Source organism: Nicotiana tabacum, chromosome 12 (assembly GCF_000715075.1).
Source record: "Nicotiana tabacum cultivar K326 chromosome 12, ASM71507v2, whole genome shotgun sequence".
Classification (NCBI taxonomy): Eukaryota; Viridiplantae; Streptophyta; class Magnoliopsida; order Solanales; family Solanaceae; genus Nicotiana; species Nicotiana tabacum.
In genome coordinates this window covers 48,596,831-48,613,832 of record NC_134091.1, presented here as the reverse complement: position 1 = coordinate 48,613,832, position 17,002 = coordinate 48,596,831, and the positions used below count along the sequence as shown (strand labels likewise).

Genomic DNA, 17,002 nt, shown 5'->3' with positions numbered 1-17,002 from the left:
AAAAATGGGGAAAATGAAAAAAGTAGAATTTGGCGCAACAGATTGAGTTGAAAGTATTGTACCCACTACTAATAAATGCTTCTATAATAGTTGACCTAATCTTTTTAAAAAATTCACTATTTAACGTTACTTGCACTTGTTCAACGCGTGCTCTCTCCTACATGAGAATAAATTCATGACTGAACTTCTTTAATTATAAGCGCCATGATCTCATAGCTCGATAGCATTTCTTTGCAAAAGTCTAAAAGTGCATTATATCCCTCTTTTTATCCCAACTCATCCAAACAGATAACGGAAATCATCTCTCCAAAATTCATTTCCATCTGACTCTCAGACTCTTTACCGTCTGTGCTTATAGGATCAGTTTTCAGCCTAAAAGACGACGACAACAGTAACAACAGACCCACCAAGTATATTCCCAACAGGTAAGGTCGGCCTAAAAGAAGACAAACAAAAATAAAGGAGAAATGAGGCGGGTCCTGCTAGGCAACAAATATAATTGATTGATACTATTATATACACTACAATACAACAAATAATTAAAAGGGGTGGGACGCCCAAGGAACTAAGATTGAACCAAAAAAGTAACACAAAAGAGAAAGGTCGAGGAATTTGTGGAATATGGTCAGAACGGAAGTTGAAGGGTTTTGGCTCTCCCCCCCTAATAATTTGACGAGCAATCAGCACCCACCATTACCAAAAAGTAGAAAAAGAAAAGAAGAAGAAAAGAAGCTAAAAATAAAGATATCTAAACGAATTGCTAAATTTGGGAAGACGGAGAGAGTGCCCCTTCAGACTTCCGAGCAGCCTGGCCTGTAACGGATGACTTGTCTGACCCACGAACATTATATCTCTCGTAAACTTTTTCCCGGTTCTCCGACCACCAAGTCTCTGCTTGGTGCTCCCCGAATCTTCTGCGGCTGTAGAATTCAATTACAGAAGAACTATTATATCAGAATCATTGTAAGCAATGTTTTCTGAGCATAAAACACATTGATCAATAGATAATACAGCTACTTTTCCAAAAAAATCGGATATTTCTCCAATGGTGTTGTGGAAACAATAACAACAACAATAACGAGGACCACTTTATATCTTTCGTAAATTGAGCAAAATCAGTCACGAAAAGTGATCAAGCCAATTACCTGAAGCGTACACGTTTCAGATCTCTAGTGCCATCTCGAAGAGCTACGAGTGTTATATACACTCCAGGCTCGTATTGCTCAATCCATTCAGCTTCAATTTGGTTAGGATTGCCAGGAGGCAGAGAATTTCTTGGTTGCAGTCCATTTTCATTGTCTTGTAAAGGCCCAGAGTCTTTATTATTATCAACGGCTTCAGAGGCACTATTGATGCGCACCTCTGCCCCACTGCCATTAGGCAGTCTAACTTCAGCTCGATCATCTATACCATTTGGGGTTAGAATTTGATTGCTTGTAATAGCTTCAATGCTGCTAGAATCCCTTTGCGATTTGCTGGGGCTTTGCATTCCAAATGTACTTAAGTCCATGCTGGTTTGAGAGGCCATATAAGAGCTAGCGACAGAATCAGATCTAGAATGGCGTTCCCCATTTGCATCAGGATAGTGAATGCCATTCACGTCCACACCATTTGGTAGGTAAGCTAGTTTAAGGCTCTCTACGTCATAAGCCCCAGGTGGCAACCTTTCAGCCATGTCTTTGAGCTGTAAAAAGAGAAAATAACAGGAAAGAAGCACCTTTGCATTCAGCACAAAAAAAAAACAAGGGTCCAAAGGGAGAATTGGTCATTAAGCAATAGACCTAAATGAAAACTTGAACCAGCATTTTTTCAATTTGAAAAGAATGCATATATGTGTGCGTGTATATACATATATATATACAAATACATATGCATAAACATGTACAGTATGTATTTTTTTGTGTGGGGGTGAAAATACATGAAATGTATGAGCAAACCTGCGCCGTCAGCGATTTTATAACGTCTTTTGCAGCTTTGCATTTAGCAGATTCCTCTGCCGCCAAAACCATTGCTTCCTGGGCTTTTTTTGTTGATTTCTGAAGCTCCATCTCCTGAAGTTCACAACGATGTCTCAGGTTCTCGACCTAAGTCACAGAAAATTACATCAGTTAGAAGGAAATAGGAAATACCATATAACTCAGGCAAAACGTAAAACACCTACAGAGATCTTAACATACCTGGGCCCGTAATTTATGAACTTCCTGATTTAAAAGCTCATTGGTCTTTTTCAAACTATCAGCAACACTTTTGGAGAACGAAAGTCCTGCTGTGGTAGGTACTGGTGTGGCTGAACGCGGTGGACTTGCCTTCCTAGAGAAAGGTGATACAGATCTGGAACTAACACCCGATTGGGTAATAACTGGTTTTGGAACTGCCCAACGCAGATCACCAGCGGTCGACAAAACTACATCTTTCAGCTGTAACAAAGGAGCTTGAGAGGAACGACCCAAGGAAAACGTATCAGCTTTTTTACCTTGTTTGACTGCTTTACTATCTAGCTGCTTGATTAAATCAAGATTTGGTGGCATTCCTGATTTCACTGATCGTAACTCAGCCTTGTCCAACCGGTCCTTGTTCTCACCGGAAAGGCGAGGTCCAGCACTTCTCCTGTTATTGATTCCAATCTCAGCCACCTTGCTCAGTTTTGTAAAACAAGAATCACATACACGATACGGTTTGTTTGGATTTGGAGCCAATGCTGCCCTTATTGCTTTTCTTGAAGTACATGCATGGCAATGCACAAGTCCGCAGTTGTAGCAATTGTGCCTTTTCCTTGTGAACCCAAAAGCCTGTCTACAGGCTGAACACTGAGACTGCTCAGCACCAGAAACCCATTTGTGAAGACATATTGCAGCACTGTAATTAGAACCACAAGCAATATATTTCACATGTCTGTCCTTCAACGCTTCAACCAAAGTAGGGGCTTTCCGGTCCTCTACATCCCCATGACCTAACCTCCCATTGGCTCCTTTTCCCCACGTATAAACCTCATTTTTGGACGTCAACACAGCCACATGGTATGAACCAGAAGCAATATCTTCGACAATTTCACCAGAAAGTTTGTCTTCTACCAGGCAAGGTAACTTCCCATCAGAGTAAGGATTTCCAAGTTGTCCATACACGGTACTTCCCATTGTAAAGACGTGACCAGATGTGGTCAAGCAGACGGTTAAACTATGCCCACAAGCAATCTTGTGAAAATTGTAATCAATAAGTGCAGGCACACAAGTAGGCTCCAGCCGAGGTTCTTTATCACCATGTCCAAGACGACTTTTGTCTCCATCTCCCCAAGTAAATAATTTTCCAGATGAAACACTAGCACTAGACTGTGTGACGATAACTTCAACTACAGCAGCAGTATGCCACACTCCACATGCAACGGCAATTGTCCTCAGGCCTGACAGGGACTTGACCTCTCGAGGAAACAATATATTTTCTCTATCACCATGGCCTAAAACACCAAATGTTCCATCTCCAAATGTGAAGAGCTGCCCAGTTGATGTTATTAAAGCAGTATGCCATGGACCACAAGTTACTGCTGCAACTTGAAGTCCTTCCAGAGGGCCTGAAATTCTCTTTGGTATCCAGTGACTGACATCAGTGCCATTACCAAGAAGCCCAGCATTGTGTGTGCCATCCCCCCATGTATATAGTTCACCAGCCATTGTAACAGCACAGGTGTGAAACTCACCACATGCAACAAAGTCAACGCTGCAAAAGGACAAGGATTCAACAAACCGAGGTTGAGTGACATCTTTCCCAACACCGTGGCCAAGCCGGCCACCAGATTCTTCACCCCATGTAAAGAGTTCACCTTGTCTGGTGACAAGGGCAGCATGCTTGACCCCACAAGCTATATGATGAACATCTAAAACTACATTGGATTCGAGTGGTCTTGGAAGAAGCACATCTGCCCTTGTGCTCACTGAACTGGAGTTTTTTTCAGGTCCAACCTTGACAATGTTATCACATATTACCTCACCCCATATATAAACATCGCCCAAAGCATCACAATCATCTGGTGCAGAACCATGACTAGAAGTACTAGGGGCACTGGAAACACTAACTCGGAACACGTCTGAAGCAGATCCTTTGGCTTGAATGTTTTGCATATTTGCTTGATCCAAAGCTACATGTGACCTTTCAGACTGCACAAAACTATAAGGTTGATAGCTCTTAGGAGAAGTATTGGGGTTGGAACTTAAGGAAGCGTCTGGAGAGCTAATTTCTTTTGTAGCACTAACAGAACTAGAACTTGGACTATTTGATGTCAAATCTCGACTATCCTGCAAAATAGTTCAGTTCAGATTGTAGAGGACATTAGAAGTTTGATATTAGTTGCAAGTCTAATGCACCCAAACGGAGTACTAAAACACTAATCGACTGAAGGAGACTGCGATCGTTTTTCTTTTTTTTGAAGGGAGGGGGGGCATTGAGGATCAATATCTGATGAGATGAAATCAATTCAAGTCATTAATTAATACCAAAACAAATTAAACAGCCTCTCTACCTTCACAAGGTAGGGGATAAGGTTTGCGTACACACTACTCTCCCCATACCCCACTTGTGGGATTACACTATTTGTTATTGTTGTTGTTGTAATACAAATCAAACATATTCCTCATCAGGATTGCAAATACGAGATTCAAAGCAACAATCTATATAATATTAATCATTTCATTGCTCACACCTCACACATATCACTATCTCTGTCAAGTGTCACTTCTTAGATATTATTATAATTTTGTGCAGGAACATCTCATGCTGAACACATCATCACAAGCTAGCATAAACATCAAACCAAAGAAACAGATAAACACAACCAGTTGCCAGTCAGTTTGCCAAGACAAAACCCAAATCGAGAACTAGACAATGGCATTCATTGCTATTTGGCAATCAGTAGAGAGCTGCTATCTTATATTTTTATACATATGATTGGTTATTAGGTAGATTCTATACCATGTTATAATGAGATGTTGTGTCCACAAAAAAAAAAAGAATGACTAATATTCAGCGACTGGTGTTATGAAAAACTGGCAGATGACAGTCTAAGGTAGTGAACTATAGAACAGAATGGAAATATTACTTGCAGTTCATATTAAATATACCAATCAGAATCATGCACAAGAAAACGATTCAAGGTCAATAAGAATTATCAGTTCTCAATACTCTATCCTTTAGTATACGAATTAAACAAGAAATAGGGTAAACCACTCTTATAATTAGACAAAGAAGCAACTAGGAAGGTAAATTTTACATCAAAGTAGAGGCCTCCATCACTCCAACCATCAACCTTTGAGCGCCCACCTTGTCCAGAAGATATCAAAGCTTTCAAACCAGTGATCCAGAACTCTGCCTCGACCTTATCCTTACAAATCTGAAATAACAAGATACATGTGTAACTCAACGAAAACCAGAAAATGAACTACATAGTCACATTAAAGGGTAAACTTAGGTCTATATCACTAACCAGATCGAGGGATCTTTTTCCGTAATTATATATGAGCGAGAAGGACAAGTAGTCCTTTTCAGGACGAAGATATCGTCGAAAAACAGCCTGGTAAGTTAAAAGCACAGGTAAGATTTAAGAGCTAATCCCATTTGTGGAACATTTCAACGTTATTTCGAGTAAAGTATTCTACATAAATGAAAAGCAAAATTTATTCAGTAGAGAAAATGGATGAAGATAATCTCACAGTTCTTTGCCCGGGAATGATTCTAGACACCGAAGCTAACTTTAAACTCTTTTCACCACTGCTAGAGATCCAAACTAGAGACGATTCATCCTGAAAATTTCCCATAAAGACTAACATGAGCACAGTGTTCTCAAAGACAAAAAGCAAAAAGAAGAACCAAGAATTGCCGAGGCAGAGCAACAACTAAAGACGCATTTTAGTGAAAAACCCGTGCAGAGGAAGAGCTCATGGTACCAATACTGGAGTGCCACCTAAACAAACAAAGTGCCAAGCTTATATTGCACCTGCCTTAAGGCCTTAAGCACATCTTTAGCAACACAACATGAGCACGTGCAAAGGTTCTAAAAAGTTCAATGTTTTCTCGACTATGTTGAGTAAACCCAAAATATACTAGAAAAATTCAGAGGAAGCTCCTCTCAAAAGGGTGCCTTTTATGTATATTGACCCTCGTCACTTAAAAGACTAAACAAATCCTCAATGGATGATGGATAAAAGTTGCAGCAGAAGAATAAATAAGGTCAATGGTTTAACATGGAAGGGGGAAAGCTATCCACCATTTCTTCTTTTTCTTTCTTCATGTAAAATATGACCGGTGTTACCATACTATACGGGATCAAGAACATTCTGGGACTAAATTTTAATTTTAAAGATAAACAGAAGATGTCGTCGTTCTCAGAAGTCAAATTACCACAATTCACTAGTCCCCTACCAAATTGTGAACCAAAATCTGACCTTTTAAAAATCATTCAGTATCAATTGAAATGCTCTTTTGACTAATTTGGAACGCTTATAGCACATATTGTTTACATGTTTTAATCAATCTTAGTTAATGCAAATTCTTATCCTTTCACATCACATTATGCCAGTATTTTCTGTCTATACATCCAACTCTCTTTATTTTATAGAAAAAAAATAGCTGTCTCTATATCCAACTATTGTGAGAATGTCGTCTCTATATCTAACTCTACTGAAAGAATATGGGGTTCCAACAATATCTCCTCCCACATATTCTATTACCTTCTAGATTCTTTCTCGCCATAGAAATTAAATAGTTTGACAAACAAAAAAGTTTTAAGTATACTGTGACATGACCTATGCAAGCACATCGACCAGATTTCATTTAGATTAGTCAGAGTTCCCATTCCATGAACTGAAAGATGAACATATTACTGGTTTTCATGAAAGTTCAGACCTTTATTTGATGTTGAATTTGTCTGTCAAGACTGTCACAATATATCAGCTGATGTAGTAACGGAAAAAAGAGCACGAAAGCAACCGCTTCCAGATTAAGTTGTGGGTAGGGAACACGTGTGGGCATAGAAGTTTTTGAGACAAGATAATTATTAGTAAAAAAATTAAAGAGCATAAAAAGGTATAATTCATATAAGTATTGAGGTAATTAAGAAACCTAAAACTAAGACTTTTCTCTGCTTTTCCTAGGATTTAGTTTTACTATTTGAACTCCCTTTGAAAATGTTACTGCTGGTTTATCCAATTATAGTTACACATACAAAACTCACCCACAAGTACTACTAGCTTCACAACTACCTACAACATTGTTCATCGAGGCTTAAGACAAATAACCTACAGAACCAAATATCTTATGAACAATCGGACCATACTGCTTAAAGTTCCAACATTTGTCTATACTGATTCATTGAATCAAAATAGAAGTAGAAAGTTCACAGGAAATACTAATATAACATAGCAGGAGACTTGTTATTGAATTAATAACACTGTACAGCATCAAGAGAATCATAAGATCATAGTGAAGCTCAAGCTCGATAAAATGCAATATAGTAAGCATGACACACCTCTAAATCTACACACTCAGCAGTATTACTTCATAAAGCCCTCATAACTAAAAAGTGTACCCATGCTAATGCCAACTTACATTAGAAAGTCTAAATGGATAGAACTTGGGCTTCCCTTTGCGGCCATATTTCAACAGTTGAGCTCCTTTCTTTAAAGCAATTAATGCCTGCCAATGGTAAGAGAAATGAGTCTAGAGAAGACATTTCTTCTGGAACAAGATCATAATGCATTGGGATGTATGACTAGAACTAGTTAGGGCAAGAGTTAAATGAATAAATGAGTTTTTTCTAATAAAAGAGAGTTACACGAAAATCTATCTTTTAAACACTAACATATCAAAAGAATTATCTTTTAATAAGTAATCACATGCTTCAGCCACTAATTTACAACAAGTAGACTAGTGATATGCGAGATTGTGCCACTAACTTCTAACACTTTTGCAATCAGAACTTTTATCTCCTTTCGGAATAGTAGCTGATAAATAGAAGAATCACATCTTAACGGATCACACATGTCCTAGACTTTCTATATGCAACTAATTTATGGATATCTTTCGCAATTCCAGTGGAAATAGTATGTTACTTTCTAAAAAATGGTGGAAATACTGATTGCGGTCTAACATTTATTTTTCAACCAAATGGTAATGATCGGAGTAAGATAAGTGTTACTGCTTCTTAATACACCCAACTAAGGCCCTGAACTATACATAAAGCTGGTAAATTTGAACCATGGAAATGTGAATAGGGTCATCTTGGTGAATAACCCAATAACATCCTTCCTGAGTCCAATGCTTTAAGTCCTGTCTTTAAAGTACAGCCCCACTCTAAATTCTCAACCTCAAAAACATTAACAACTCAGAATTAGCATCGACAAGCACAGACAGATACATTTGGACCTACAAAATTTCTTCTCTGCCACACTGCCTACCCGCTCCCCAAAATCTCCAAACAACCTATCTTACTTCAAAGTACAATCAATCATGAATCAATCAATCAAGTTAGCTTCAATCCCAAACTAGCTGAGATCAATACTGATAATTACTTCTAATAAGGCACCGAAAGAAGAAGGTTTAATCAAAGCTTTGTCAAATTGTAATCTGCTTCTAGTAAAGAAGCTTTTTTTATCCTCTAAGACTACATCTACATTACTGTGTTTTAAAGTACCCAAACAAATGAAAAAGGTCAAAAAGATCTTCAAACTGATAATAAAAACTAAAATAACATAATAAAAGTAAAGGGTGACCTGGTCAATATCACGGTGGGCATCACCATAGCTAACAAGATCTGCCATTCCATGTGAAAGAACAAGCAATTTTACACCACCACCGCCACCTCCCCCACCTTCCTCCGCTCATCATCTACTCCGACGACCACCGCCCTCCTCCGTCCGTACACTACCATCCACACTTCAAAATTCTTTCAAAAAACTCTCCAACCTTTAAAACATCAAAACCTAGGAATTAAATCCTCACAGATCTGAACAACTCCACCACCTACAGGCTTTCACCGGTCAATGCTTCAAGTCAAACAAAAGTCGTCTAAGTCAAAACAATAATCGTCGTGGTTTTGTATTTTCAACAACTCTTCCGGCCGTTTTCCAGTGGCCGGAGAAATGTGGCGCCGCTAGTGGAGCGGTTACCGGCGCCGGCGGAGTGAAAATTTGACAAAACGTAAGAAGAATTTTGTGTGTGTGTGTGTGTGTAGAGAGAGAGAGAGAGAGAGAGAGAGAGAGAGAGAGAGAGAGAGAGAGAGAGAGAGAAAGAGATTGTTGAAGAAGAAGAAGGAGGTGGTGTCCGCGTAAGTACAGAGAGGGTCAAAGTAAGAACACAAAAAGCAAGCAAATTCTCTGAGGAGAAAAAGGAAAGACATTTCCAATGCTTTTTTTTCTTTTTTCTTTTTTAACAGTTTTACCAGAAACTAGACAATTCACAGTTTCACACCCCATAAAAAACAAAAGTTAGAATTTAAGTTCTGATTAGAACAAAATGTTTCTTTCATGCCCCTCAAACTTATAATTTCTACACTTCACATTAACTGTACAATTATTTTTCTTTGAATGCTAGAATACTTCTTTTGATCAGGAATTTCTGAGTTCATTAGTCAAATTTAGCATTTGATTTTTATATGAAAAAATGACCTTTTTCTAATTGCTACATGAATATTACTCCAATAAAAATAGTCAACTTTGAATTGATTACTTTATCATCACTTAGAATATTCTAGGATATTGTTTTATTTGTTTAGAAGTACTATTGCTATCACAAATGTTATTAAAAGTACAAGTCACATTTCATCAAATCTTACTTTTTATTAGTCTATTTTTTCATTTTAAAATTTAGAATTTGAAAAAAAAAAAAAAAGGAATGAAAAGTATAAGTGGCCCTTAAATGTTCAGTTGACATGTGATAAGAGAAAAATATTATTTTTTATTTAGATAATTATATAAATTTAATGTAACATTAGTTTAAGTTTAGGATATGCAGAAGGCGAAACTAAATATGCCAGATTTGAAATACATAATAAAGAATTTAAAGTTTCAGCAAATCTTTAGGGAAAAAAATAATTTGAAGGACCACTTGTTTGACATCATAAAATCAAGTCATTACTAACATGAACGTAAAATCAAATGAGTTTGTCTTAATGCATATATAAGAGTGATAAAATTTTTTTCCACTTCGTTGGCTAAGAACATGTGCATAGTATGATCTTTCAACTGCAACAAAGATACGAATGAACGAATGTTTCATCTTATTATTGCCTCTTTTCATTTTATCTCACTATTTGTTAAACATTAAAGAGAAAAAAATTAGCATTAAAATATTGTAATTGAAGAAAAATAAAATATTAATTAAATAAAAGACTCACAATTTCAATAATCCAAGTCAAATTCATAAATCAAGAGAAATTTCATTATTCATAAGCGTGCGTCAATAAAAGACTCATAATATCTACAAAATTTTACCAACAATGTCATTTAACGTTCGACAAAGTGTAAGAATTATATCAAGATGGCAACATAGAAAGTGAAGGGGTGAACTAAACAATTTAAAGAGAAATTGGGGGTTAAAACTGATTCTACATTTGTCTCTGTTGCATATGCCGATGTCATCGGATTTAGACCAGACGAGGGATGCTGGTCGGGGCGGAAGGCTTTTCTTTTTGACCGATTTAAATGACGGAAATGACCCTTTCAATTAGTATGTTGACGTGGCATGTTTTGGTGTTCTATTACGGGGGGGAATTCTCCTGCTTGTAGGGACGTGGACCTTGACCATTTGTGTGCTTTGTGATGCCACGTAGACTCAATTAGGGGTCCTAAATTTAAACCTTTCAATAGGCGTTTAAATATTATTCTAGTTGAAAAAAGTATTTTAAGTTGATTCTCATAGGAGTGTTTTATGTTTTTTAACATTTATAAAAGATTTGAGGAAGTTATATAATTTGATTCTCGTAATGTAGACTAAAACATTAATTTGGGACTAAAGGAGCATGTATTTTCTTTGGAAAAAATAATGTTCACTCACAATTTAATTAGTAGCTTTTCAATTTTAATTACTTGAAATATTAAGCAGTATTACATGTGGTAAAGAAAGAATACTAACTACACTTCCATTCTCCCCATTACACGAAACATAAATTGAGTTTAGTCTTTTACTTCAAGTGCTTTAGTGGTGACACCCTCCACTTCCAACTAAGAGGTTGTGAGTTCGAGTCACCACAAGAGCAAGGTAGAGAGTTCTTGGAGTGAAGGAGCCGAGGGTCTATCGAAAACAGCTTCTCTACCCCAAGGTAGGGGTAAGGTTTGCATACACACTACCCTCCTCATACCTCATTAGTGGGATTATACTGGGTTATTGTTGTTGTCGTTATATGGTGGTTTTGGATAACTAATGTTGTTTTGATATTTTAAATTAAAAAAAGTGATTAGACAATTTGTAGCTATAAAATTTTAGTTGACAATAGGCAAACACTAGTTGTGATTATTGAAACTAATTTATAAGAAAATAATTTAAGGTTTAGATGTTCCAAGTAAATAGGATCTTATTGCTTTTAATTTTGATTTGCAATCATTTCGAAATTTAAACCTCTTAGAAATAGTTCCTAATGCTAATTATTTTCTTGTCTTATTTAGAATAGTTTGTTTTAATCATAGTGCGGTTAAACCCTCTTATGTGTATTTTGATTATTTATGTGTATGCTATCTCTAATATGAAATAGATTTGCTCACAAAACTTAGGCTGATCACTCATAGGACATAAGAAAATCTTATGAAAAGTAGTTCAAAATTTACTTTTCGACCATTTTCCCCAGCATAACCTATTTTAACCAAAAACAAATTCTTCTTATAATAAGCTTAAAGTATTCTTAAGTTGTGTATGGTTGAAATAGTTTATGTACAAATAAAGTATTTTTGAAAAATAGTTTATCTCTCTCTATAATAAAATTTGGGAGTACAAACAAAACAATGAATAAAAGATTCTCCGTAAGTGTGATAAAAATTTAAGGGTGGAATTTTCTTGTCTAGGAGAATCCAAAATTAGTTTAATATTTTAGAAGCATTGTGTGACAAACGTAACTTAACCTTTTATGGAATATTCCGCAAATTATGTTTTGTTTGCCTTGTTTTTGCCAATGCAAATATATGTGTTGTATGAACAGGAGAAGGGAAAGAAAGAAAAGAATTTTTTTTTTCCTTCTGAAATTTAAGGAAATGAAATCGAACAATTAATTGCAACTTAAAGTTAAATTGGTTACTTTATGAAGTTTTTAAAAATAAAATAATAAACATTATATTTGTACAAAGGGGAAAGAAGTAGGCATTAATTAAACAAGTCAAAACAAAGTAGATGACTAGTATAAGGCTTACCAAATAAAGAAATTTCCCTAATGTATTTCAAAAACCAAATTTCTTGTGTTTTTTTTTTTGTAATTAAATTCTTTTATTAATCACCAATAAAGCATTACAAAATCACAGCTTAGCGACAAATCCATCTAGCTGTCCTAAGTAAATACTAAGTACTGAATACAGATCTCAAACGTCTTGTCTTTGAGTTCCCGTTTTGTAATTTTTGGAATAAACTGTGATGAAAATAATCAAATATCGTTATTTCGAATTTCAGTTGTCATATTTGACAAATAAAAGAAGGAAAAAGAGAGGAAAAAAAAGAAAGAAAAAGAAACAAATCTTTCTAAGAACTAAACACAAGATCGGATATATCGGATAAAAATCCGGGGTCAAAATCTAAAATTCTCAGAAATTTAGGCCAAAAGGGTGTGGATTTTAAGGTAACAAATTGGAGTACTTTAATTTACTGAGAGACAAAAGTTGGAAATTAAGGTAATTATCATGTGATCTTCCTTTGCTTTTGAGAAGTTTTTCTAGAAAATGGAGAATTTTATTTTATTGGATATGAGCCCTCATCTTGGATTTGGTAGGTGAGCAACCATTGTAGGCTTAATGATGATGCATGAAAGCAAAGGGTCCCACCTAGTAGAAAATCAAGTGGGCCCTCCTTGTTCGGGAGATGACCAAACTCCCTCACTCAATGCAAGATTATACCTGGCCTTTTCTCTTTTACATTTCATATATCCATGTGCTTTAGAGCCCCTTTCCCACCTAGAAATTAGATTTGGGTGCAATTGGTATAATTATAAAGTTTGACATATTTGTCTGATCCAGTAATTACTTGGTCATCATAGAATTGAGCGTAATTGGAGGGGTGTAATTACACTCTTAAATTCTTACCCCATTCAATTCTCAAGGGAGAGGTGAGACTTGGTGGTAATTACACTGTGTAATTACCAGATTACTTTTCAATTTCTTTCCTTTTTATTTCTATTTTAATTTCTTTTCTTTATAACTTTTTATTTCCATTATTTTAATTTCTTTTTATTTTATTTTTACTTTTTAATTTCTTTTTAAATTTTAAAATATATTTTTCTTTGTACATTATTTATCTTTTATTTCTCTACCTTTACTTCTTGTGATTCCATGTAATTCCTCGTATATTTTATTTCTTATTTATTTTATTTTCTTCATTTAGCGTAACTGCATTATTATTTTAATTTTTTAAACTACGCCTCCTAATATTAAAAATAATGAGTCATTAGCAAACTTGGCATATAATGAGTGATGTCATTAAAATAGAATTTTGTTGTTAAATGAGATTATAAACTTATTATATTTTCTAATTGTCACGACCAAAAATTTTCACCTTCGAACCGTGATGGCGCCTAACATTTCACTTGCTAGGCAAGCCAATGTTAGAATAATATTAACCAATTTTTAAATAATCTTTACATTATTAATAATCAAGGAACCAAAAGCGGAAGCAAAGTTTGAAATATAGTAAAATAATTCATAAAAATAACGGTGTCTAAATACCATCCCAGAATTAGTGTCACAAGTGCACGAGCTTCTAGAATAATACAAATAAAGGTCTGAATAAAATAAAGCGGTCTGAAAATAAACACACAGCTAAAGTAAAATAGACGGGGACTTCAGAATTGTGGACGCCATGTAGTAGGGGCGTACAAACCAAACCGAAAAATCGCACCAAACCGAAAAGTCAAACCAAACCGATTAAAAAATCGACTTGGTTTGGTTTGATTTGGTTTGGTATTAAGTAAAAAAAATCTGAACCAACCCGACATATAAACATATAATTTTTATATATACTTTTAAGATTTTATATAAAATTTTATTTAAAAAAATGTCTAGAAATATTTGAGATTCTCTTACGGGATATAAATTTTAATAGAATATGAAGTGCTCCATATTTATTAACCTTAAATAATGGGTTGTATGATCACTTTCTTATCAAGTGTTAGTGAAATGCGTCTATCTCTTTGTTCTTCCATATTCATATCATATGTTAAGATCTATTAAATTCTTATATCTTTTTCGAATGTGAAGTGATTATTAATATTTATGTATCATATTGATTTTTATGTTTAATTACTAAATTCGATTAACCTGAAAGTGTACATAAACGAAAAATTATTGTCAAACGACAAAAAAATATATTATGTGTTACTAATAGAATTCTCCCACAAGAATATTTTAATCGATAATATGTTTGTCAATTTTTTTATATTTTTACTAAATATATATTTACTTATCAAATATTTAACAAAGTAAGATTGAAATAATATTTAAGTAACAAAAAACCCGAAAACTCGAAAAATCCGACAAAATCGAACCAATCCAAACTGATATAGTTGGTTTGGTTTGGTTTTGATAAAAACCGAACCAACCCGGTCCATGTACACCCCTACCATGCAGTTATACCTCAAATTTCCTCTAAATAGCTGAAATTCGAGCAAGTCTATGGCACGCCACTGGGACCAACTTCGAAATATGCACAAGAAGTGCAGAGTGTAGTATCAGTACGACCGACCCCATGTACTGGTAAGTGCTGAGCCTAACCTCGACGAAGTAGTGACGAGGCTAAGGCAGGTCACTTACATTACCTGTACGCAATATTAGTAACAACAACAATAATAGAAATAATTTATGTAACTCATTTATAATAATTGAAGCCAACTCACCAGTCATAACCAATTATCATTTCCATCAATTCTATTGCAGCGTGCAACCCGCTCTCACAATATATTCGCATTCAATTCTGTTGCAGCGTGCAACCCGCTCTCACAATATATTTCTTTAATCAAATCTGTTGCGGCGTGCAACCCGATCCCTAAATATATATATATATATATATATATATATATATATATATATATATATATATATATATATATATATATATGTTGACTTTTTAATAAGTCTGTTGCGGCGTGCAACTCGATCCTCCAATATAGACTTTTAATAAGTCTGTTGCGGCGTCCAACTCCGATCCTCCAATATGGACTTTTCATAAGTCTGTTGCGGCGTGCAACTCGATCCTCCAATATGGACTTTTCATAAGTCTGTTGCGGCGTGCAACCCGATCCTCCAATATATTCATTATAATTAATTCTGTTGAGAAGAAATTCTCCAATATATTCATTATAATTAATTCTGTTGCAGGTGCAACCCGCTCCTCCAACATATTCATTTACCAATTCTTATAGAAGAAATTTTTCCAATAAATGTAACAATTAATATAAAATTATAAGACAACAAGTATACAATAAGTATAACTTAATTATGAAACAAACAATGACAAATAGCAAATTATTATGGAATTCACGGAAAAAATAGGCAGTTTAATATTTAATATACTAAATGTCAAATAAAAATTAAAACACATAATTCAAATAGCATGTAACAATTAATGCAGGAATTCAAGAATTAATATTTGACAAAGAATATGAGAGAAACAATCAATATAATAATTAATTTATGATTTAAAATAATTTATAATTTTTCAAGTAAGCAGGCAAACAATTAATTTGACGACGTATAGACACTCGTCATCTCGCCTATACGTCATTCACATGCAATTCACATAACAATTAAATTAAGGGTTCTATTCCCTCAAGTCAAGGTTAACCACGACACTTACCTCGCTTTGCAAATTCCAATCAATTATTCAACTACAGCCTTTTCTTTTAATTTTGTCTCCGAAAGCTTCAAATCTATTTACAAACAATTCGATATATTCAATACTAATCATAGGAATTAATTCCATATGAATTTATAAATTTTTCGGATAAAAATTCAAAATTTATTAAAATATTCGACAGTGGGACCCACGTATCAAATCCCAAAAAAACTCGCGAAATCCGAACACCCGTTCCGATACGAGTTCAACCATATAAAAATTGTCCAATTCCGATATCAAATGGACCTTCAAATCTTAATTTTTCGTTTTTGGAAGATTTTATAAAAATCTAATTTTTCTTCCATAAATTCACGGATTCATGATATAAATGAGTATGAAATCATGAAACATAATCAATATAGGATAAGGAACACTTACACCAATATTTTTCCTTAAAAATCGCCCAAAAATCGCCTTACCCGAGCTCAAAAATTGGAAATGGTTGAAAATGGGTCGAAACCCCATTTCCACAACTTAAGTTCTGTTTTTCAGATTTTTATTCATCGCAATCACGGAAATTCCTTCGCGATCTCATAGAACAACTTTACCCAGATTCATTTTACATCTTCGCGATCGCAGGAATGGCTTCGCGAGCGCGAAGCACATTTTGGCTGCCCAAACTTTTAACTCTACGCAATCGCGTAAATGCTCTTGTGATCGCGGAGTACATTTTTCCAGCCTTACGTGATCGCGTAAATGCTCATGCGATCGCGGAGCACAATTGACATGCCTAGCTCCTGCCTTCCTTCCTTCTACGCGATCGCATCTGGTCCCTTGTGTTCGCGGTGCACTGGGAGTTTACCTTCTGCGATCGCGTGCCTATCTTCGCGAACGCGAAGGGTAAAACTCACTACTTATAATTTACTCTTCGCGATCGCAGGAATGGCTTCGCGATCGCGAAGCTCAATGCACCAGATGACAGCAGAAGTTCAAAAACAAGATT

At 35.2% G+C, this 17,002-nt stretch overlaps 1 protein-coding gene across 1 annotated transcript; it reads right to left on the bottom strand.

The window, feature by feature from the left end:
• Nucleotides 1-480: 480 nt before the first annotated feature.
• Nucleotides 481-9,403, bottom strand: LOC107767647 (PH, RCC1 and FYVE domains-containing protein 1). The gene is made up of 9 exons (XM_016586715.2): nt 8,754-9,403; nt 7,591-7,677; nt 5,697-5,786; nt 5,471-5,557; nt 5,258-5,377; nt 2,178-4,286; nt 1,938-2,084; nt 1,146-1,684; nt 481-920 (listed from the first exon to the last, which is right to left on the bottom strand). Exons 1-9 carry the CDS (start codon nt 8,799-8,801, stop codon nt 761-763), a joined length of 3,387 nt encoding a protein of 1,128 aa, XP_016442201.1. The 5' UTR covers nt 8,802-9,403; the 3' UTR covers nt 481-760.
• Between the last annotated feature and the right edge of the window lie 7,599 nt (nt 9,404-17,002).